Genomic DNA, 24279 nt, shown 5'->3' on the forward strand with positions numbered 1-24279 from the left:
GGAGGGAGGAAAATTTGACAGGTAGAAGAGAAAAGACCTTGAAGAATCACTAAGCTGAATGACTATTTATTCTGTACAACCACAAGAACAATGAAAATATGAGTGTCTACTACACTAGACATTGACCTTAGTGTCCCCGTTTTCTGAAAAGAGGAAACCAAGGCTCAGAGAGTCCAAATGCTGCCTTAGGGCACAGGTGAAACAGCAGAGCCTCGAGTCAGACTCAAGACCATCCATGCCTAAAATCAAGGCTAACCACATCCGGGTGGCCCCTGTGGTTACTGGTACATTCCAAGAACATACCAATGCCCATGTTCACTCATACAAACCTTAACTATCAAGAAAATGTTACATTTTTTTAAAATTAATTAATTAATTATTTTTGGCTGTGTTGGGTCTTCGTTGCTGTGCACAGGCTTACTCTAGTTGCGGCAAGCAAGGGCTACTCTTCGTTGTGGGGCACGGGCTTCTCACTGCTGTGGCTTCTCTTGTTGTGGAGCACGGGCTCTAGGCACGCGGGCTCAGTAGTTGAGGCACACAGGCTTAGTTGCTCCGTGGCATGTGGGATCTTCCCGGACCAGGGCTCGAACCTGTGTCCCCTATATTGGCAGGCAGATTCTTAACCACTGCGCCACCAGGGAAGTCCCAAAAATGTTACATTTTAGTATATCCAAAAAGAAAGAAAAAGCATATAATACAATTTTAAGAGGTTCTTTCAAAAACGTGTGAAAGATAAAAATGCTGATATTGAAAGTCCCAGGTATCAATTGGTCCTTTATCCACAAACTTCATTTTACCCCAAAGGCTGCCACGTAATCAGATATCACATCAACTTTTCTAAACAAACAGCAGTGCTAGTAAGTCGTTCTATAAGATAAATTCCTCTGAATGAGAGGCAGTTTCCTTCATGAAACCAACTATATTTTTAACCTAGTAACGATTACCAGGTTGTAACATGGTAGTACTCTCCCCTTACAGTTGGCCAAACTCCTGGGCAATGTTAACGTGTGGCTTCTTGGTAAGTCCCTGGCAATTGTATGAACGTTTTAAGAAGCCCAGAAGCCTTTTGCACGGTTAGAGGCTGCCAAGTCTAATTTACATAGCCTGGTCTGTCCAATTATCAAGACAAGGCAACCACCTGAATTTAAAAACAGAGTCACTTTAAAAGACTTTTAAAAACAACTTTATTGTGGTATAATCTACAAACCATAAAATCTTCCCATTTTATGTGTAATTTCAATGATTTTTAGTAAATTTACTTAGTTGTGCAACACATAATCCAGTTTTAGAACATTTCCATCATCCCAATCACACCCTTGGTACCCATTAGCAGTCACTCCCCTTTCCTACCCCCAGCCCTAGGCAACCACTAATCCACTTTCTACCTCTATGGATTTGGCTTTTCTGGACATCGTGTATCAGTCGAATCATACAACGTGTTGTCTTTTGCTTCTTTCACTTAGCACAGTGTCTTTGAGGTTCATCCATCACCTCCCTTTTCCTGTGAAACCCATCCAGTACTTGGGGCTCATATCTAGTGACTGCACACCACAGTTTAATGCCAGGTTGGGTATGAGGCTGGGAAGAGTTAGAGAAAGCATGTGGAAGGTTCTCCACAAATCACTGTACAATGGCTGCTGTATGATGTACCTGGGCTAGTGATAGCAAACACATGAGCATGCATTCCTTATGTCAATGACACGCACAGTGTGCATGGCAGGCACCTCTGGGGGCGTCTGCCCTTCTCAAACGAAGCCTCTGTTATTCCAGGAAGCAGAGATGGGCTTCGAGAGGTCTGCAATCCTCCTGAAAGCATATGCAAGCTTCTGTGTGCTTGCGCGTGTTTCCAAAGTCAGAACCTCTACCTTGGGTCCAATTTCCTGGGGCCAGTGATCCCAGTGCTTTAGAGTCCCTGCACTCGACCCAGCCTCAGAGCACGTCTACCAAGTCTGTCAAATGCATGAAGGACACACGAATACTCACAAAAGAGAGATGAAGGAAAAACAAATATTAGAATTCAACCATATAAACATCAACAATTTAACAGTTCCAAAGACCACTGTAGTAGTAAAAAAAGACATTAGTAGAAAAACTGGTGAAATCCAAATAACGTCTGGAGTTTGGTTAATAGTAACGTATCAAGGTAGCCTTCTTAGTTCTGACAAGTGTACTATGCTAATATAAAATAGTAATAGTGAGGAAAACTATCCTATCTTTGCAACCTTTCTGTAATTCTAAAACACTCCAAAATAGCAGTGTATTCCAGCAAATCAACAACCACTGGATTGCATTTATCCCATGCCTAGATCTCTTAAGGCAAATATGGAAAAAAAACAAAACACTACAGAGAAAATAACTGCACATTAGCAGCATAATAATTACAGTACTTATATAATCATACAGATCAGGGATAATCTAAATGGTCGAAAACAGAGGGATATTTAATAAACGACAGCACAGCTGCTCAGTGGCAGCTTATGCCTCCAAGAAGAACGCCAGTGGCGAGAACACAGGGCAACAGGGGATAGAGACACAGAAGTGAGGATGCCTTTGCCGGCTGCAAGTAACAGAAACCCCAATTCAACTGGCTTTAAAAGATAAGGAGACTTTGCTATTTTACATTTCACATATGAAAAGCTGCTGCAGGCAGGCAGCTCCAGAACCTTATGTCTACCCACCCACCTTAACAAAGATGCAGCCTTTCCACTCCACCACCTTCGGTTTCTCAGCAGCTCCCTGCTGGTTTTCACGGCAGCAACTTGGCTGCCCAGCTCCAGGTTTAGGTGGAGACACGACATTAACTGGCGGGAGTTACTTCTATGTAGGTCTATGGGAACAAGGAGCCTTCTGCTCAACCATGCCTGTCTCAGACCTCCCCTCACAGCTCGCTGGACAGCTCTGGGTCACGTGCTCCTGCCTCCGCCAACCGCAGGCCTAGCTGCTCTGTGACTGGCTTAGGGCCACCTGAGGCACTACTGACATTTGGGGCTGGATTATTCTTTGTTGTGGTAGGGGCCATCCTGTGCTTTGCAGAATATCTGGCAGCGTTCCTGGACTCTACCCACTAGATGCAAGTAGCACCCCATACCCACCTCCAGTTGTGACAATCAAAAATGTCCCCAGACATTGCCAAGTGCCCCCTGGGGCGGGGGGGGGGCAATTACCCCTAGTTGAGAACCACTGGCTTAGAGCCATCAAGACTTCACCAGGAGCTGCTGAGAGGGTCACATTCCCTGAGTCAAGACAAGGGTGGCCACTCCAACAAGACAGGGGCTCTGACAGTTGGCAAGAAGGCACTGCTCTTGAGAACGCTAGAATATATAAGAAAGTGAAATACAGAAATACAAGGTTATCATTATGAGTAAATAAAACCTGTTTCTACAGGCACAATTACATGAAACAAACGTTTATTGAGAACCTGCTATGTGCTAGGTACTGTACAGAAAAAGCAGAATAAAATGTAAATAAGTGAGTTAAAGGAAAGGAGGTAGTTAAAATTTAAAAAAAACCTATGAATAACTAGATCTCTGCTTGATTCCTTCATTTTCCAATTTCCTTTTTAACATTTTAAAATAATTATAGATTCACAGAAAGTTGCAAAGAAATGTACAGGGAGGTTCCATGCACCCTTCACCCAGTTTCCCCCAAGGTCCTATCCTGCATAAATACAGTACAACCCCAAACCAGGTAACCAACACTGGAACAATCCACACAGTTTGTTCAGAGTTCACGTGCTTCCGTGTGTGTGTGTGTGTGTGTGTGTGTGTGTGTGTGTGTGTGTGTGTGTAGTTCCATGCCATTTTATCACGTGTGTAGCTTCTAGATACAGAAACGGTCCACCACTACAAGCCTCCCTCATGCCACTCTTTTACAGCCATACCCACCCCTGTCCCCCATCCGTAATCCTTGGCAACCACTGATCCATCCTCTACCTATAGTTTTCTTATTTCAGGAATGCTACATAAACGGAGTCCTACCAATTTCATTCTGTGCACTGTGTTGCCTGGAATGGTACAGTGGAATGGGGTTTGAGCACCTCTCGGTTTCCTCTGAAGGGGAGCAGGTTAATGAAGGGCTTTCCCTGTGACACCAGTCCCATGGGGTCTTTCTGTGTCTCCAAGTCTGTAGGGACAGGTAGAGAGCAGCTCTGAGCAGGTACATATGTGCACATGCACAACTCCTGTAACTGGCCTTTAAAAAACACACAAGTGGGCTTCCCTGGTGGCGCAGTGGTTGAGAGTCCGCCTGCCGATGCAGGGGACACGGGTTCGTGCCCCGGTCCGGGAAGATCCCACATGCCGCGGAGCGGCTGGGCCCGTGAACCATGGCCACTGAGCCTGTGCGTCCGGAGTCTGTGCTTCGCAACGGGAGAGGCCACAACAGTGAGAGGCCCGCGTACAGCAAAAAAAAAAAACCAAAAAACAAAAAAACCCCACACAAGTTCATAAAGCACAGATGGGGGGAGGGGAGCCTCATTTACCTAGGAGCACAAAAGAATGAGAGTCCCATACCCGAATTCTTCAGGAACTAAAATGTTTTGTACCTTTGAACCTTAGCTTCTTAATTGTGTATTTTTTCCAGTATTATTCAGATATAACTGACATATAACACTGTGTAAATTTAAGGTGCACAAACATGCTAATTTTGATACACTTATATATTGCAATAATCTGATTACCACAGTAGGGTTAGCTGACACCTCCGTGACATCATATAATTACCATTTCTTTTTTGTGGTGAGAACATTTAAGATCTACTCTCTTAGCAATTTTCAAGTATACAATACAGTGCTATTAGCTATAATCATAATGCTGTACATTAGATCCCCAGAATTAACTGTGTATTTTTAATGAAAATCGTTCTAAAAGTGCTTTTTTTCCTGTCTTCTTACTATAAAGTACAGTTGACCCTTGAACAACACAGGGGTTAGGGGTGCCCACCCACCAGAAAGTCAAAAATCTGCATATAACTTATAGTCAGCCCTCTGTACCCACAGTTCTTCCGTATCCACAGTTCTGTGCTGTGGTATTTACTACTGAAATAAATCCAGTGGACCCATGCAGTTCAAACCCAAGTTGCCCAAGGGTCGACTGTAGTCTTTTTTTTTTTAAGATTTATTCATTATTTATTTATTTATTTATTTATTTTATTTTTGGCTGCGTCGGGTCTTCGTTCTGGCACGCAGGATCTGTGTTGAGGCGTGAGGGATCTTTCATTGCAGTGCGCGGGCTTCTCTCTAGTTGTGGCACGTGGGTTTTCTCTCTCTAGCTGTGGCGCGCAGGCTCAGGGCACACGGGCTCTAGTTGAGGCGCGACGGCTCAGTATTTGTGGCGTGCAGGCTTAGTTGCCCCGCGGCATGTGGGATCGTAGTTCCCCGACCAGGGATCGAACCCACGTCCCCTGCATTATAAGGCGGATTCTTTACCACTGGACCACCAGGGAAATCCCTCAACTGTAGTCTTAATTGGCATGTTGTTTAAATAATCTAATCTAACTTTCCCTGCTTGTCTTATGACAGTTAGATGCAGCAGCCTTTCAGGGGGAGGAGAGAAGTCTCTATTTAGGTTTCCTTGACTAAAGGGTCCCCCGCTGGGTTGTATCTTTCTGAGCCCCTTCTCTCTAGTTGGTTAAACTTCCCGCTGGGGTCTTCTTATCCTGTGTCCCCCATCCCAGCCCCCATCTACCCCACCCCCAGTGACTAATAGTTACCTTGAATAGACCCTGTATTCTCCTAAGATCAGAGGTCAGCAAACGTTTTCTGTAAAGAGCCAGACAGTAAATATTTCCAGTTTTGCGGGCCACATGGCCTCTGTCCAGAGACTCAACTTTGTCCTTATAGCGCAAAAGCAGCCAAAGACAATAACTAATTGCACGATTGTGGCCGTGCTCCAATAAAACTTTATCTATGGACACTGAGACTTGAAATCCATATAACTTTCATGAAATACTACTCTTCTTTTGATTCTTTTTCAACCATTTAAAAATGAAAATCCCATTCTTATCTTGCAGGCTGTATAAAAACAGGTGGCCAGCGGGATTCAGCTTGTAGGCCGCTGTTTGCCAACCCCTGTCCTAAGATCTCCCAGGGGCAGTCATCACATGTGGGAAACAGTTTACACTCAACAAGCATCAGTTCGTCAACTGACAACAAGTATTGTTTTCTCGTACATGTAAGAAAATCCAGCCACAAGGAAATATGGGGACTTGCGCAGTGGCATGCCGCAGGTGCAGGAGTGGACCTGGACCCTCTGTATCTTCTGACTTCAGGGCTGACCATCTCCCCCCACCAGCCACCCCTGCTCCCCCGGCAGCAGGCTGGTAACCGCTGCGCTGTTGGCCTATTATTTCATGTAGGTTTTTTTTGTTTTCCCAGCTGCATTTTCATCCCCTTGAGGAAAAGGCCTAGGCGATATTAATTATGTGTTACCCTCCATGGCACCTGGCACAGACTTAGCATCTAGATTAATAAAAATCCTACCATATATTCGCTTTTGGCTACCTGTTCCTAATTTTAGAAAGAAATGTGAAATATTTTATACTTCTCTCTTAAAGTGACAAACTAAAAGCTAAATTAAGTTGATCTCTTTTCTTTGATCCTCAATTGATTTTTCTTAAAGGGTGACAGCTGCTTCCGTGGGCAAAGTTCGCACGGCTGCCCTCAGTTAGGATCACACGATGGTGTGTCCTCTGCATTAAACCAAGAAGCAAAAGCACAAAACCAGATCCCTACAACACATGTGAACCTCAATAACACTAGGCTAGGTGAATGAAGCCTGACAGAAAAGGCCACCTGTATACAGTTACAGAGATATGAAACATGGAATACAGAATTCCACCTATATGAAATGCCTGCAACAGGCAAATCCATAGAGACAGAAAGTAGACTGGTGGTTCGGCAACTGCCAGGGCTGGGGGTGGAGAGGGGAGCAGGGAGAGACTGCTTAATAGCCACAGGGTTTCCTTCTGGGGTGATGGAAATGTTTTGGAGCTGGCCAGAGCGGTGGTTGCACAACACTGGTAATGTACCAAATGCCACTGAGTTGTTTACTTTAAAATGAGTTATTTTGTTATGTGACTTTTACCCCAATAAAAACAACGTTTTTTAGAGAATGGTGGTAGATCTGTACATTCTGACGGTGGAAAGAGTGCCTAGACATATTGTTAAATGAAAATGGCAAGTCACAGAAAAAAAAATTGATAGCAAGATCCCATTCGTGTAAACTTCCAAAACAAGTATCCGGGCTTCTGCGCATATACTTAGGCAGAGGTGTAGAGAAGGGACGAGCAGGCCACACAGCAAGCTATTATAATGCTGGTTAGCCGGGGAAGGGGCAGGCAGGGATTTTCTTGTGTTCTGCATACTTCCACATTGTGTCATTCTAGCTTCAATGGGTTCCCGTATAACAGAAAAACACCCCAGGTCCCTGTGGGTCTGAACATTTTAAAGGGCATCCACCGTCAGGACCACGCACATCTGTGCATCAGAGCACAGCGCCAACAGAGACTGGAAAGTGGGGTCTTCAGGAGAGAAGCACAGCTGCTTGCAAAGAAAAACTCAATCAGGCAGCTTTTTGGGCACCAGGATGTCGAACAATTAATTTTTATTAAGTTTCTCGCTCCTCTGGCTGCATCAATCAGTTGATTAATCACATGAAGTGCATTAAGCTTCATAAATGAGTACAACAGGCCTCAGAAGAGCCTACTGTCAGGACAGCATCACCCCCTCTTTACAATCTTTAAGTGTCTCTCAGAGAAAGGCCAGTGTGTGCGAGGGGCATTTCCAGACAGAAGAAGAAAGGAGGGGAGGGTGCGAACATGGGTGGCTGCAGTCAGACCATCCCTGAACTGCTCTCTGAATGCCAGGCCCCCTCCTGGAGACTGGAGCCCGGCGAGATGGCTGGGTGTGACCCTGGCCTTGTCCCTGACCTGCCAGGCAAGGTCTGCCAGTCGTGCTAGCAATGAGCCACAGGACGAGGGCACCTTCTCCTCCTTCAAAATCAGACAGATGACCGTCTTTGTCCAATTTGCAGAGAAAAATTAATAAAGGCACCAAGTCTCGCAATGTTAAGACTGCCGTCTCCACTTCTGTTAAACATCAGCACCTCCTGTATCTCACTCCTCCACCAGCCCTGGCACAAAACTGTGACTCTTGGCTACACACTGTAATCTCCAGGGGAGCTTAAAACTCGGGGCTACCTGGCCCACGTGGGGAGGCGCCAGCATTCCTGAACTTCCCGGCCACTGTGCACAGCCCCAGTGGGGAAGCCCACTCCAAGTTCTCAAGGAGCCAAAACAAGCATCAGACAGACGAGGACAGACAACAGCTGATCACAGCAAGCCTGAAACCTCGTATTTTTCACGGAGTACACAAGGTCGTGTTTATATCTTGACACTTTAAACCTATGAATGGTCAGTTTTCTCTGAGTAAAACGGTTGGGAGTTGACATCATGGAATTAAAGACATAGCTATTTCCTAGATTCTGCAAGGACACCTGGACAGGGAGGGCGCTTCAGGGCGGCTTCCAAAACGCGGTGCAGCCCCACCAGGGAACAGTATTTGGCAACGAAAGGGAATGGAGCCCTGATCCACTCTGCGACTCGGACAAATCTCGAAAACATGATGCTGAGTGAGATAAGCCAGACGCAGAAGGCCACAGATTGCACGACTCCATGTACATGAAATGTCTAGAACAGACAAATCTATAGAGACAGAGAACAGATTCGTGGTTGCCAGGAGCTGAGGGAGATGGGAGTTATTGCTAAAGGGCACAGGGTTTCTTTTTGAGGCAATGAAAATGTTCTGGAATTAGATAGTGGTGATGGGTGCACAACCTTGTGAGTGCACGAAAAACCACTAAGTAGGGCACTTTAAAATGGCACATTTTATGGTATGTGAAGCATATCTCAATTTTTAAAAACCGCGGTAATTTTCAGGACAAACCCAGTTGACCCGTACACTAGAGGGCTGTCCCGCACTGCAGACAGGCACCTTTGCACAGGACGGAGCTCACCTCCTGCAGTGGTTCTCTGGTGTCCTGCCCGAGATCCAGGTGGCCTGGAAATGTCACACTCACCGGGGCAGTGCCCGATCTCCTGACAGCACTGAGGCTGGCACACAGGAGCCCTCTGCCTGGCTCGATGTCCCACCCACTGAACTGTGGGGCTTGTCCCCCAGGGGTTGGCCCAGCCAGCTCCCTTCTTCTTTCCCTCTCCCTCCCTGAACCCCTTGAGCTTTAAGGAAATAAAAAGAGGGCCCTCCAGATGGAAAATGTTGAGGATTCCACAGCTCCACAAGCAACCTTTCAGGATGCCCTTGCCCTGTCTTTCTAGAGCTTCTGAGCAAAGGCAGAGGCCATCCTCTCACCGGTGGCTCCTTTGTCCACAGAGGGATGGGGATGTCTCTTGGGGGCATCCCAGGCAACCTGATCCCCGCCTGTCTCTCTCTCTCTCTCTCTCTCTCACACACACACACACACACACACACACACACACACACACGCACGCACGCGCAGAAGGCCAGGCCAGCTCTCTCTGGGTTACTGCAGAACACTGAAGTGTTAACAGATTCATTTTCTCTTTTCGGCTGTGTTGGGTCTTTGTTGCTGTGCGCGGGCTTTCTCTAGTTGCGGCAAGCAGGGGTTACTCTTTGCTGTGGTGCACGGGCTTCTCATTGTGGTGGCTTGTCTTGTTGCGGAGTATGGGCTCTAGGCATGCGGGCTTCAGTAGTTGCACCACGTGGGCTCAGTAGTTGTGGCTCGCAAGCCCTAGAGTACAGGCTCAGTAGTTGTGGCGCACGGGCTTAGCTGCTCCACAGCATGTGGGATCTTCCCGGACCAAGCTCAAACCCGTGTCCCCTGCATTGGCAGGCGGATTCTTAACCGCTGCGCCACCAAGGAAGTCCCGAGATTCATTTTCTTCTGTTCCACTGCATATACACTTGTATACACTTGACATTCAGTATCTACCCATTGATTGAGAATATTCTACAAATTGAAGAATACATTCATACTACTTTTCCAAAGTTTCATGTACTCGTATCACCATTTGCATGGTTAGTAAATTCAGGGTTTTTCACACAAATATGTTTAACATTCGTTCTTCATGGAAAAAACACACAGCAGGTCTCTGTGGTCTTACCCCCTGTCATGGAACATCTTAGTAACCACCAATCTGCTCGAAACAAATTCAGCTCCTAAATGTGAATCATTGCAACCAGGTAGATAGAAGGAGTTCAGCGAGTCTCCATCAGACCATCTGGCCCCCAGAGGACACTTGGCAATGTCGGAAGACACTTTTGGTTGTCATGACTTGGAGGGGTGTGCTACTGGCAGGCACTAGGTAGAGACCAGGGATGCTGCGAAATATGCTACACTACACAGGACAGCGTGACAAAGAATTACCCACCCCCAAATATTAATAGTACCAGGGCAGAGAAACCCTGCTCTAAAGTAACACCTGCCCAGTTTGGATACCTCTTAGGACACTGCCTGTCAGCAATACAGTAAGTTGAATGACTCCACATGTTTCTCTATGTAACCGACTCACTGAACATACACCATCAACAACAACGGTGGCAAAAACAGTAAAGGCTTATGAGTGGGGTTAATAGGAGGCCTCAGCTTGGCCCCTGGTGGGTCCCAGCTACTCCTAAGGTGTTGGAAACATTCCTTTGACACCCTCCCCCCACCCCGCTCCTGATTTCACCTGCCTTAATTCAAGCATCAGCTAAGTCCTGTGCACTACTTGTCGCCTTCACAATTTCTCTGATATAATCCCTGACTTTTGTAGTCCTAGTGCCCCAGATATCTCTAACTTAGGCCCGTCAGTATCTGTTGAAACCTCCGACAATTTCCAAGTGGCCTCTTCTCTCAGAATTCCACCCTGTCCATCACTCATATTTGGCTAGCTCAACAAATAAGACGTGGTGCCTAACGTGAGTGAAACTCCAAGCTCAATCCACAAGGTGCAGGCCTCCCAGGAGTGCATAAGGAGGCAACAAGAGAACGAATATAAGACACCCGGCGCAGTCCCCCTGAGCGCCCGACAAATACCAGCTAGCGTGGCTGTTATCAACGGACACCAAGCTGACCACATGCTTCCACTGTCTCTGGGAGAACAACACATGGGGCGAATCGGTTTCCTACTGCTGCTGTAACAAACTGCCACAAACCAGGTGGCCTAAAACAACACACATTTATTACCTCACAGTTCCGGAGGTCAGAAGTCAAAAATCAGTTTCATTCTGCCAAAATCAAGGTGTCAGCAGGGCCGTGTTCCATCTGCAAGCTCTGGAAAAATACACCTCCTTGGCTCTCGCAGCTTCCAGAAACTGCCTGCATTCCTCAGCTCGTGGCCACATGACTCCAACATCTGACTCTGCTGGCACATCTTCTTCTCTGACTCTGACCCTCCTGCTGCCCTCTTGTAAGGATTCTTCTGATGACACTGAGCCCACCCAGATAATCCAGGATGATCACCTCATTTCAAGATTCTTAACTTAATCCCACCTACAAATGCCATTTGTGTTGGAAGGTAACTTATTAACAGGTTTAGGAGACTAGGACATGGCCATCTTTGGAGGGCCATTATTCTATCGGGGCGGCGGGGGAGGGGGGAGGTGTCTGTTAAATATCAAACAACAGTGAATATAAGATAAAAGTAACCAGTGGGTATAACACAGTACAAGGGGCACACAGTTACCTAGCCAAGGGAAGGAAGGTCAGGTTAGGTAGTGGATTTGGGCTCAACTCCGGAGTCAGACAGACGCCTCCTTGTTGGCTCTGGGAAGCGAGGTTACTAAGTCAACCCCCTTGGCCTCAGCTCCATCACCTGTCCACCTACAACTCATGCAGCCCCCGTGGGCTTTCAGGGAGAGCATCCACCAAGTGCCTAGAGTGCCTGGCACACGATAAGCACTCCACGTGGTCCTAAGACCCAAGGGATCCCAGCGGGGAGAACAGGAGGCAGGAACAGCACGGTGAGGCCTCAGGGAAGAGGACACCGGCACGTGTGAGCGCCATGGAGGCAGGGACCTGTCTGCTGGTGGTCACCACTGGAGTCCTGAACCCGGAAGCGTGCCTGAGATGGAGAGGCTGTGCAACAGTTACTGAACGAATGAATGGGTGATCGAATGAACAAATGAACAGAGGCGGTATGCTTAAACTGAGTAGGGACTGGGCAGTGGGGTGGCGTACGTGACAGAGCACTGCATCAGGGTGAGAAGACTCAGCTCAAGTCCCTGTCCTTCCCACAGCCGGTGGGGCGCACGCCTTGGCTACAGCCCTCAGATACAAGATGAGGGGTTTGAAGGAAGAGGCCCTGGCTCCTCCAAGAACAAAGCTGGAGGATTCAAGCCACGCGTGGTCTTGCCCGAGCCTGACCTGCCGTACACGAAGACTCGGGGTCAGTCAAACTGAACGGTTCGCTCTCTTATTCCAAACGCACCCAGCACTTCCTCTTCCGCAGCACTTCCCTCACATTCCCCCTTCTCAGCCCCAGCACTGAGAAAGCACGAGAAACACTCAACCTAGGAGATGATGGACAAGGATAAAGAACCCCCAGGCTCCAGTGAGCCCTGCTCCTTTCTCTGAAGCCATCACCACCTGATAATGGTGCCTGGCGACCATCACTGTCTCCATTTTATGTGTCTCCCATCTCCCAGACAAACTTGGTCTCCATCCACCATCCCAGCACACAGGAGGCCAAGAATCTATAACTATTACTTCATTTTACTGGATTTGAATGGGAATAACTGAACTCAGGAAATTTTAGCTCTGCTTATATGCCATCAGATTAATTTTACTGAATTTACTGTAAAGGCAGCCAATTAGCAAAAGGACCCAGGCTAGAAGCAGCTCACCGGGCTCACCCAGTGACCTTTAACATGTCACTTGACCCAACAGTTTATGCACTAGAACCTACCAGAGGTGAAACACAGTTTCCACTTCCAAAATCAGAGCGAAAGGGAAGAAAAGGAAACTTAGAGATTTCCAAACATCCGGGAGCTATTTTTGGAAATGAATGACTTTTCCATTCACTCCTCTTAAAAAAAAAAAAAAAGAAAAGAAAGATATTAGATGGAGAACAAACCAAGAAGTGGTTGTTGATCATCTAAATGGAAGAAGATTCTTACAGAAGCCCACTCCTTATAGCCTGAAAAGCAAGACACTCCCCCATGTATACAGAGACTACCTATAATCTCAAAGAATGAAAAATGGAAAAATCATTATTTGCTTATCAGAAAGTCTATATAATCCCAAAATAGACTCTGCGGGGTAAATATAGTAAACCTCCTATTAATTAACACTGAACAAAGGTTCCAAGAAGGTAGCAATGATGCCATCTGGCCCCGTTATGTGGGGCTCCAACCTGGCAAATTCCGGAACCGTGGATTGTTTTCTCCTTAAAGCAACAGCCTGTTCAAAAGACTTTTAATATATCACAGAATTTCTCCATGTGGCACAGGTCAAACCCTGTCTCATGAACAAATGGATCCCTAAAAGCTTTTGTCATGATATAATCTGGGCCTTCCACCATCATCCTGATCATTTAATACTCTGCTTTGATCTCAAATGTGACATGGTCCACCACTCAAACTGCTCGAGGTTGGCATTTCCAGTAACGTACAACCCCAACTGAGCTATCGGAAACAGAACACTAAGTTTCAACAGATCAGTCCACCTATAGGTTAATATCAATACAACCCTGCAAGAAGCAGACATATACATGTCAAAGGCACTGAATTTTTCCAAAAGAGGCAAAAAAGTTCTTCCCATATTATCCACCTAAATGGTAAATACCTTTTTATAAAGTGGCCATTGAACTCTGAGTTGATGTATGTGGAACACATAAGTGTCACTAATGTAAACCACATACAACTCACACACAGAAACTACCAGTCACAAAAATGGTGAATTAACTTTATTTTTAATCTTATTTATTTATTTGGCCACGCCATGCAGCACGTGGGATTCTTAGTTCCCTGACGAGGGATCAAACCCGGCCCCCTACATTGGGAGCGAGGAGTCTTAATCACTGGACCGCCAGGGAAGTTCCAACTTTATATTTTTTAACGAAGTTTTTGGGTATGATTCCCAGAAAACTAACCACGAAAATTATATGCACAGTACTGATCTGCAGACATAGTGAATTTAAACCTAAGGTGGGTTCATACTCCAACTAAAGAAATTCTGTTTTGAAAATATTGAGATTTTTTTTACACATCTGTAGCCACATCTGTAAAGATGTCTCCTCACGTTTGCAACCTCTTTGTTGTAACTTGAAAAAGAAAGTACAGCTACAATAATTCACCAACACACCCTGAGCTGGCAAGACCCAATGTTGTTAAATACAACATTGAATGGAATTACTATAAAACTCTAGAAGAGTTTGTTTACAAACCTTGGCCCTCGGTGACCTTGCTTACGGCAGCATATTTTATGCTATTAGGTTTAATAAATTATATAGGAAATGATGTTTTCAGTCGGCAACGATTTTCGCCTAACCGACTACATTCATCTATTCCTCCATAATTTCATTTTCCTTAAAAACCTATTTCTTTGCCTCTCCTGACAGTTCTCCATTTGGAAGCTGTTTGGGGAAAGTCCTCTTTTTTTTTTTTTTGCGGTACGCCGGTCTCTCACTGTTGTGGCCTCTCCCGTTGTGGAGCACAGGCTCCGGACGCGCAGGCTCAGCGGCCACGGCTCACAGGCCTAGCCGCCCGGCGGCATGTGGGATCCTCCCGGACCGGGGCATGAACCCGTGTCCCCTGCATCGCCAGGCGGACTCCCAACCACTGCGCCACCAGGGAAGCCCGAAAGTCCTCATTTTTTGAATACAGTTTTCCAGTCGTGTGAATCAAATGCAACTCAAAAAGGGTTTAACTGTCAGATGCACGTGGAGAAAATGCTGTGCTCTGACACACGGATTTTTCCATATCATAAAAATCATAAAAATCAATTACAACTTTAAAGGATAACCAGTCACCTATAAAAATCAGCAGGGTTCTGTTGTGAAAGAAGAAGAATGACTATTACAGCATTTACACCCCTCTGTAGACTCCACTTAAATGTCTGTGGCTCGCTGAGCATTCCATACATATTTCGGGCAAGGTATTATGGGAGCTGAAGTGCAAGCTGTCCCCTGCTGAATTTTCACTCACTATAAAAACAGTGTCTCATAAACGTGTACACGTTTTTACTTTACACAAAAATGTAAAATGTCCACTTTTGTTCACTCCACCGACAATTTTAGCATTAGAAACAGGGCTTTTTAAAAACCTGTAACATAAGTGATGTATAAAATGTCATTCAATAACACAGATTTCTGGAAAGAGGAACATAGGAAATGTGTATGAAATACATGGAAAGGAAGATTCTGCAAGCTGTCTTCTGTGGGGTCTGCTCACCTATGGCCTGGGTTGTACCATTAAAATGGAAACTCTTACATTTACACTTTTCATCATGAATCCACACTCCAATGTAACTACAACTGTTTTATATTACCCTCAAAAAATGAGTCTTTGCCTTTTCTAAGCAAAACAGTATTTTTTAATTGGTTCATTTTCCAGTTGTTTGGATTTTTAACAGACATACAGCATAAAAGGGCACCACATTCCAAGCAGTTCTACCAACTCCAGAACCATCCAAGGCTTGATCAGACAGCTGTGGCTCCAGCCTTTGGTTAAAATTATAATATGATCTCACTTGATTTTCAAAGTAACTATGCATCTTTTTAAGCCAATAAACTGTGCTATAATCTCTCTAAGTTTCTGAGTCCAGAAGCTTGCCATGTTCAAAGAGAATGTTAGGGAACCATGATCCTTTTGCCTTTCTTTGTTTTTCCCTATCTGAACCCAGAGAAATCTTCAAACAATAATTTAGCAGCTTCCCTCCCCAAAGGTTTATTTTCAAACGCCAGTGCCATGCAGCGCTGCCTTTCCAGTGCAGGTAGGAGGAAGCAGGAGCCTCTCACCACGCTGGGCCTTTTCAAGTCTCAAAATCACTGGGAAGCTTGCAGTATTTCCTTTCTGGCACTCAGGCCCAGTGTGGAAAGAAGTTGCTCCAGATAGGACAAGATACCAGATCATCACTGTAATCCCTTGGTTTCAACAGAATTCCAACTCCACAAAAAAATGCCTCTCCCCAAAAGCAGCTGAACCACTGAAACCAACAGACAATCAAACAAAAAGTTAACGAAGAAGTCATTACATGAACTTAATTAATCGTAATCTGGTGGTGCTTTTAGAAGCATCTGTTTTTCACTCCGTAGGATTTATTTACGTGAATAATAAGACAATTTAATGCTCTACTCGGATCTTGCACAAAAAGGAAACCTAAAATTCAACTCTTGTTTTCCCTTTATTCCAAAAGCATATGGGTCTAATCATGGCCCATTCTGACCGCAGTACACAGGCTTTTTCAATCAGAATTTTAACTCAATTTTTAAGGCGCTAAAGAGTAACCGTCACAAGTTTGATGGTTACTCCAAAGAATCGGGAATCCCTGAAGTGTCCCATCTGGCACAGTCTTCGAATGGAAACTAGGTTCAGCCCGCCAGACAAGGAACCCACACCACGAGGCTGGGGCGCACGTTTGTGCTCCAAGATGACAGCTCATCTGGCCACCGCGAGGTCGGGGGCGCCTGTAGGGCCATAGCCGGGTGGCGGTGGGCCGCGGAGGCCCGACAGGGATGGGCGAGACCGCGGAGGAAAAAGGAAGAGAGGGCCATCCATCAGCCCCTGGAGAGGAAATTCCAGGCGCCCAGCTCCCAGGCGTCGGTCAGCGGGTGCCGTGAGGGAACCAAGTCAGGGTGTCCGCCCCGCGGTGGAGGCCGGGGATTCCGCACTCCTGGGGCTCGAGGCCGGGAGAGGGGGAGCCTCGATCCTCGGCCAGGGGTCCGGGGATGGGGGCGCCCGGATCCTCGCCGGGCGCGGAGGACTCAAGATCTTCGTCCACACCCGGAGGCCTCCCGGGTCCTCGATCCTCTCCCTGGGCCCAAGGTATGGGGCGCCCTAATCCTGGCCGGGGCCCGCGCCCCCCTTACCGGTCGCGGGGGTCGATCCACGACGTCTGGCGCGTGTTGTGGTCGATGTAGAAGACGCGGCCGTCGTAGTCGCGCGCCTCCTCCCAGCCGGCGGGGAGCGGCAGCTCGGCGCTCTCCCGGGCCCGTGGGGGTGCCGGCGCGGAGGGCGCGGGGGGCGCGGGGGCCGCGGCGGGGGGCGCGGGCGGCGGCGGCTCCCGCGGGGGCTGCGCGGGCTGAGGCGGCTCCCGCGGGGCCTCGCGCGGCTGTCCCCGCCGCCGCCGCCGGCCGCCGCTCAGCCACGGCATGACGGCGCGGGCCCCGCCGCCGCCCGGCCGCCCCACGCGCGCCGCCTCCTCCGCCAGCACTAAGGCCCGGCGTCCGGGGCGCGGGGGCGGCCGCGGGGAGCCGCCCGCCGCGCCCGGTGCATCCTCCGCCCGGTGCCCGCGCACCGGCGCCCGCCTGCCGCCCGCCTGCCGCCTGGCCCTGCGCGCCGCCGCCCGCGCCGCCTGGGTCACTCGAGTCGCCGCCGCTCGTGGAGTCACAGCCCCAGAGCTGCCGCAGCCGCTACCGGCGGCCCCTCAGTTCCCGCGACGCGCCCGGCCATCTTCGTTCCTCGGCGCGGCCCGGTAGGGGCGGGGCTACGCAGGCCCCGCCCCGCGTGTGGCCCGCCCCTCCCCATCCCCTTCTCCCTCGGCGGCTCCTCCCCCGCTTGCTGCAAGCCCTTCAATCTCCCTTGGCTGCTCCGCCTCCAGTCTCTCCTGGGGGCTCCTCGTCTCTTGGCTCCTGTGCCCCCCAGCCCCCACCTCCGCCCGCTGCTCTACTCCTCCTCCCCAGCCGGCTGCTCCCACCCCCCCAACCCCGCTCAGTGTTCTTCCGTCTTCCCCTCCTGCTCCGCGCGCTCCTCCCTCTTCTCTCCCGCTCCACCACCTCCTTGGGCCTCGCCGGGAAACCGCACGGGAGCCAGGATGGGCGCCGCCGCGTCCGTCCGCCCCCGGGCCACCGCGGAGAGGAAGGAGGGCCGGGAGGACGGCGCCCCACCCGGGCTGCAGGCGCGGCCTGCCGGGGGCTGACTCTTGGGGCCCAAACAATTCCCGGGGGAGAGGGCGGTCACCTCACTGCACCCATTCTCAGGCCTTGGATGTCTGGGGTCCTCCTCTCTGCCCAGTTGGTGGGGGAGTGGAACTGCGCCCTGGGTCTCCCGAATACCCAGGATGGTCCAGCGAGGGTGGGTAAGTCCCCGGAAGGGAGGCCGAGGGGGCTCCGTAGCTGGAGGAGGAACCCGAGGCCGGTCCTCTTGGGTGGGACCTGGAGGACACACCTGAAAGTGAGGAGCTGGGCAGGTGGGCACTTCTCATCCCTGCCAGGAGAGCCCCAGCAGGGCTGATCCGAAGTCCCCACTCTGGGCCACGCCCCCTGACCTGCCCTGAGCTCTTGCATCTTCCAGTCTGGAGGATCCAATAGTGTGAGTGGAGACCCAAATAGGCCACTGCTCGGGCGGAAGCCAGGTCAGCTCCTAAAACATGAAACCTCTATGGTAATTGGTAATTATGTTCCACTCACATCTCATAGCTGGAGAAACTGAAGTCCAAAGATGGGGCTCTCTCTTCCTCCAAATCTGCCAGCTACTACTTAAGGCTCCAGATCCCTGGCCACAAGACTTAATGCCGGGAAGTGCAGGAACGTATCAGGGAGGTTTTAAAACACTGTTACCGTGATACCAAAAGATATGATAAAAACCCTAACAGCAATCCATATCTAGCTACATAGGGGAAGAGACTAGAGGAAAACCTCCCCAAATGCTCACAGCAGTTTGCATTCCTTCAGTGGGATGATTTTTTTTTAATTATCGTATTTACTGTCTAAATTGCTTGTAAAAGGATTATATTACTTTTATAAGGGGAAAAGTTGTTTTAAAAAAGAATGTGAAGGCATGGAGACTGTAATTGGGACATATCCGAGGGAGGCCTTTCCTCCTCTTCTCCCACCACAACACAGAAACTTCCTTGCTCCCCAAGAATCTGCCCCCACCCGAACATCATATGCCGGAAATTCCACCACTGGAGTCCTTTTAGTCACACATGCACAGTTATTAAATGTCCAAGGGAAAGGGATGGAGCGTATCAAAAAAGCAAATACTTTGTGATCTTGCATGTTCCAGAGAATGCCCAAGTGCTGAGTGTCCCTACCCTGACATCTTCCCTTCTGATCGGCATGCTTTATTACCAAGGAGGCTGCCACTGCCTTGTCCCTCCCTCCCTGCCCACGCTGCAGTCACTTTACCACCCAACATGGCTGGACTGAAGCTGCAATCCCGCCCTCCCTGCCAGGCATCGTGTCATTTCAGAATTTCACAAATTTGGGCGCTATCACTAAAAATTATCCTGAATGGGGCTGGAGTGCATTGGAGTGACGCCAACCTCAACAGAGAGAGAGAACAGCCACACACATCAAAGGACTCACAGAAGGAAAGGCAAGATGAAAAAGTATCAGATAAAGAATAAGGGGTAGGGGAAGCTACACCCCATGAGGAGCTAAGAGGCAAGTGCTGATGGGCCTTTCCCTGAGGATGAGATCTTCTTCTGGACTCCTCAGACTGGCTGCAGACCTACCATATGCAGGCACTGTGCTGGGCGTTGGGATGCTGCAGAGAACAGGAAAGAGTCTGTGCACCCCCAGCCCGCAAGTCGGGGACTAAACCAAGAATAGGCATTTAGGACTGTGGCTTGTCTACAAACCAAGCCAGGGTGCCAGTTCAGACTGGGAACTCAGGGGAGGCCTTGTGAGACCGAAAGGAAGATGGCTTGGATGAGGAAGCTGAGGCTCCGGTCCTTAGATTCTCGAGTCCTGAGCCCTTGCCCCTTGGCACGTGTAGCCGCAGTCACCAAATACTTGCTGATTTACTAGCAGATACGGCGCCTCACCCAGATCTCCCTGGCTGGGGCGCACACCCTTCTCAGAGGATTACCCTTGGCTGACAGATGTCTGAGAGGTGATACTCCCCACCCCCGCCCCAGGACTGCTCCTGCAGTATGACAGACCAGGCCCCTGGCCTTGGTGGGACAAAGTGTAGTGCACCTCACCCTCCAGGGCCCCCACCTGGGCTACCATGGCTTTGCTAGCTCCTTTCCTCTCTAGCCTGCCTCCCCTACCCACATCCATCACTTGCATGGGAACTACCCCTCCTTGGGCACTGCTTCTAGGGAGCCTGAACCCAGAGAGTCTGCTGTGCTTATTCTTCCAAGCACTTAGCAAATATAAACCGTTTGACCATCGTGACGACATCTACACATAGTCCTAACTTCATTTGCACGTTAACAGAGGAGAATTGGGAAGAAATGTCACACGGCGTGCCAGTGGAGACAGATGGAAGCCCCTCACTGAAAAGGCTTTATCGACAGGCCCACCCACGGCCCCTGGACCTCTCTGAGTCAGAGAAGTGAAGCAGGCCAGCCGCATTTCTCTTCCTAAAATGAGCCAACAAAAGGAAGAGACCAGAACTTGGGATGACCGAGGCCTCCATCTTCCCTTGTAATGTTTGCCCCAGGCAGAAACGGATGGTCCCTAAAGACCTGTGCGGGGCATTGGGATGGTAGAGAAGTTGGTAGGGGGGGCGGGTGAGGGGAATCTTGCCTCACCAGCTTTGCCATATATTGGGAAGTCTTGTGTGCGTGTGTTAATTGTTAGGGAGAATAAGGCCTGTCTTTCTCACAGTCAAGTGGGGCTTTCCATGTTGGACTGAAAAACACAAGCATACACAAAGCACTGCAGGGAAAGGAGGCTTTTGTCTGAGCCGAAGGCACAATTATGCATTCTTCATTGCCTCCATGTTCATACCACAACCTTGCCAACAACGAAAAGTACAAACGTAGCGACCTCTCCTCCCACCAAGATTTCTGATGGAAAAACAGCTCAGGGAAAAAAAAAAAAAAAAAAAAAACACAGCTCAGGAAAAATCCACTTAGGCCCTGGGTACTGGAGATGCAAATATTGATACTTGTTCTCCTTGCAGACCCTTTGGGGAATCCCCTTGCGCAAACTGTTAAAATGCCCTCAAGTGGAGCTTGCAGAATATTTTCTTTAAAATGCTTCTTAAGGAGTAAATCCAACACACTCCTTGCATGCCAGGCAAGCATGCCCAGAGTTTGAAGATATTTACTCGGATTCCGCCTTCTCTTCCCAAAGGATAACCTTGAGTTATCAAGGAAGGTACAAAATTGCCTCTATCCACGTTCAATACTTGGGAAGCTTCTGGAAAAGAGAGCACCGGGAGGGCTGCAATCGTCATGTCGAAAATGAGAGAAATAAATACTGCTGGAGAAGTCTTGCCTGCTTGTATAAACAATCGCGTGTTCCAGGAAGTGACACAGTGGGTAATTCTACACAATGTGCTGAGAGGAAAACGGAAATGGGCCAGAGTGGGTCTGAAGAAGAAATGGCTCATTGTTTGGCATTCTTTAAATGCTGGAATAGTTACTCAATTATGGGCGCTTCCCATATATTTGAATAATGCAAATCCACAAGCTGCAGAGAAGATCAGCTGGCGCTCTGGCTAATTCCTGTCTTGCCGGTTTAGGGTCTGCAGAGGCACAGAGCAATGCCGAGATCCCTAACCCGAGACCTCTCCCCGGGCTCAGGAACGAAAAGCGGGCGGGTGGGGCTATTCCCTGAGGGTTTTTTTTCCTGACTTTAAGTCTTCAACTTTAGACACTTATTTGACTTGTGATCGGAAACGCCCTTGTTTGGATTTTGAGTGTGGACGGGGAGCCTGGGAGCATTTTTCTCAAATGGGACTTCCTTGACTTGGGTAGATTTGTGCAGTTTTGAGATGAGGTTTTTCTCATGTCCTGATCTTCCATTCCAAAGAGATGCAGAGTATTCTGAAAGAGTCAGCTGTGTGAATAAACCAGGCCATCTGTTTGGCCATTTTAGTGCTTTATTCTGCTGTGTGTTGGCTTCTTCGCGTACAGCAATGCCCTTGGCGTTGGTTCATGGCTGTCATGTTGTAGGCGGACTCGGCATTTGTACCTGGGTTATTAAACTTCAGTTTTAAGAAAAAAAAAAGTAAGACCAATTTCTCTCCCAAACTTAGAATATTTGCTGTCACCCACTTGCTTCCTCTCCAGGTGTCCCCTCCCAAAGCTATATTTTTACTTCTCCTTCCCAACCCTTGGGTTGTGTTGCACAAAATGGTAACGAGCCAAATGGAAATGTATTCCAGGCAAACCGTAATTTTCAGAAGACACAGCTGCCATGAGCCGGCATACTACACGATGCTTCCTCCTGGCTGGGTTCTCTCCTGTTTAGGATTATGACTCTGGTCCCCTGTGGATTTGGAAAAACAGATTCTTCAACTGCAGACCTCTGCTTTAAGAGCCAAGCAGACCAGCTTGGAAGCCTCAGGCTTACAGAAACAGGAAGGCGGATTTATCCGACACAGAAATGAGCAGTCTCTGGGTTATTAACATTTGATGACACCAGCATTATAAATTAGTCCCTTTTGTAGCATGAATGGAACAGTTTTGGAACACAGGCAACGTCGGTAGATCCTGAAACAACCACCCCGAGATGTTTGTTATATATCAGTGCTTTTCAACCAGGGGCGACTGTGGTCCCCAGGGAACATTTGGCAACACCTGGAGATGTTTGCTATGGGCATCCAGTGAGTAGAAGCCAGGGCTGCCGCTCAACATCCTACAGGGCCCAGGACAACCCCACAACAGAGAATTATCCAGCCCAAATGTCAGTGCTGATGTAGAGAAGCCCTGTAATACGCGTGTAATTGATGGTAACATTTGTTCTACCTAGGCTTTTAGTGGGGAAATCAAGGCCCAGACAATGTAAGTAACTAGGCCAATGTGATCTGGCCACTGCTAAAAAGCATCAGCCCTGAGATCAAAGCTCAGCTATCCCATCTGACCTCTGTATTAGTCAGGGTTCTCCAGAGAAACAGAACCAATAGGATACTTATACCAAGATTCATTATGGAGGTTGAGTAAGGAAAAGTTGAGTTAGCAAACTGGAAACCCAGGAGAGCCAGTGATATGATTTCAGTCCAAGGCCAGCAGGCTGGAGACCCCAGAAGAGCTGATGTTTCACTTCAGGTCCAAAGGCAGGAAAAAGCGGATGACCCAGCGCAATCAGGCAGGCAGGAGGAGTTCCCCCTTACTTACTGACTCACAGGAGAGACAATCTTTTTGTTTTACTCCGGCGTTTGACGGATTGGATGAGACCCACCCACATCTGCTTTCCTTAGTCTCCTGATTCAAGTTTTCCTCTCATCCAGAAGCACCCACACCAACACACCCAGAATGTTTGACCCAATATCTGGGCACCCTGTGGTCCAGTCAGGTGGACACGTAAACTCCCCATTACACCTCCTGACTTGATATCCAGTTGCTCTGTGTTTCTACAACTCCTTATGTCCACAGAGTGATTCGTGGACGGCAGCATCAGCAGCGCGGGGGATCTCATCCAAACGGCCAGCCCGGACCCATTGGTTTGTGAAGCGCTATGTTACACACATGGAAGGGGGTGGCGCAGGGGTGCGGGCATCTAAAAAAACGATTTTACTATATTGATTCAGAGAGCCATCTGGTTAGTGTTTCCGTTACTCAATTTCATAATCGATAGGGCTTTATTTATCATTTAAGAGGTGCCAAGAGCTACTCAGCTTTGCATGAGAAGCATATTTAACAGTCTGGATTTGTGTGTCATTCAACCGTAGGCCAAGCCTCCGCGAACTTCAGCCTGGCTTACCTGGCACAGAAGTAGAAATGGGCAAAAGCCAGCCCCCAGCCAACGATGCTGTCAGCAATGTTTGATTTTTGCCTGTTTCCCTGCCTCTCCCCTGCCTGGTATCCCCACCCAGGACTGGCTACACAGTTTGCTGTCTACATTTTGCAGTGCCAAATGAAAAGGCGGGACCCTTTTCAGACTGCTCCCACAAAACACCCTAAACAGAGCGGCTTATAAACAACAGACATTCCTTTCTCACAGGTCTGGAGGCCGGGAAGTCCATGAACAGGGTGCCAGCGTGATCCGGTGCGTCTTCATATGGTGGACGGGTTTAGGGAGCTCTGTGAGGTCTCTCTGAAAAGAACATTGATCACATTCATGAAGGTCCATCATCATGACCTAAGCACCTCCCAAAGGCCCCACCTCCAATACCATCACATGGGGGCTAGGACTTCAATACATGAACTTGGGGGGCACACCAACATTCAGACCACGGCAGACACCTTGTTTAAAAAAATATTA

At 48.5% G+C, this 24279-nt stretch overlaps 1 protein-coding gene across 1 annotated transcript in view; it reads right to left on the reverse strand.

Moving 5' to 3' along the window:
• The window catches only part of WWC3 (WWC family member 3), a 122508-nt gene extending 105166 nt beyond the window's left edge, over window positions 1–17342 (reverse strand). Inside the window, exon 1 of the mRNA XM_067723518.1 lies at window positions 17044–17342. Within this exon, the coding sequence (XP_067579619.1) occupies window positions 17044–17327 (284 nt within the window). The 5' untranslated portion in view covers window positions 17328–17342. The remainder of the gene's footprint in view (window positions 1–17043) is intronic.
• Window positions 17343–24279: the final 6937 nt, after the last annotated feature.

The sequence above is a fragment of the Pseudorca crassidens genome, chromosome X (assembly GCF_039906515.1).
Source record: "Pseudorca crassidens isolate mPseCra1 chromosome X, mPseCra1.hap1, whole genome shotgun sequence".
NCBI classification, from domain to species: Eukaryota; Metazoa; Chordata; class Mammalia; order Artiodactyla; family Delphinidae; genus Pseudorca; species Pseudorca crassidens.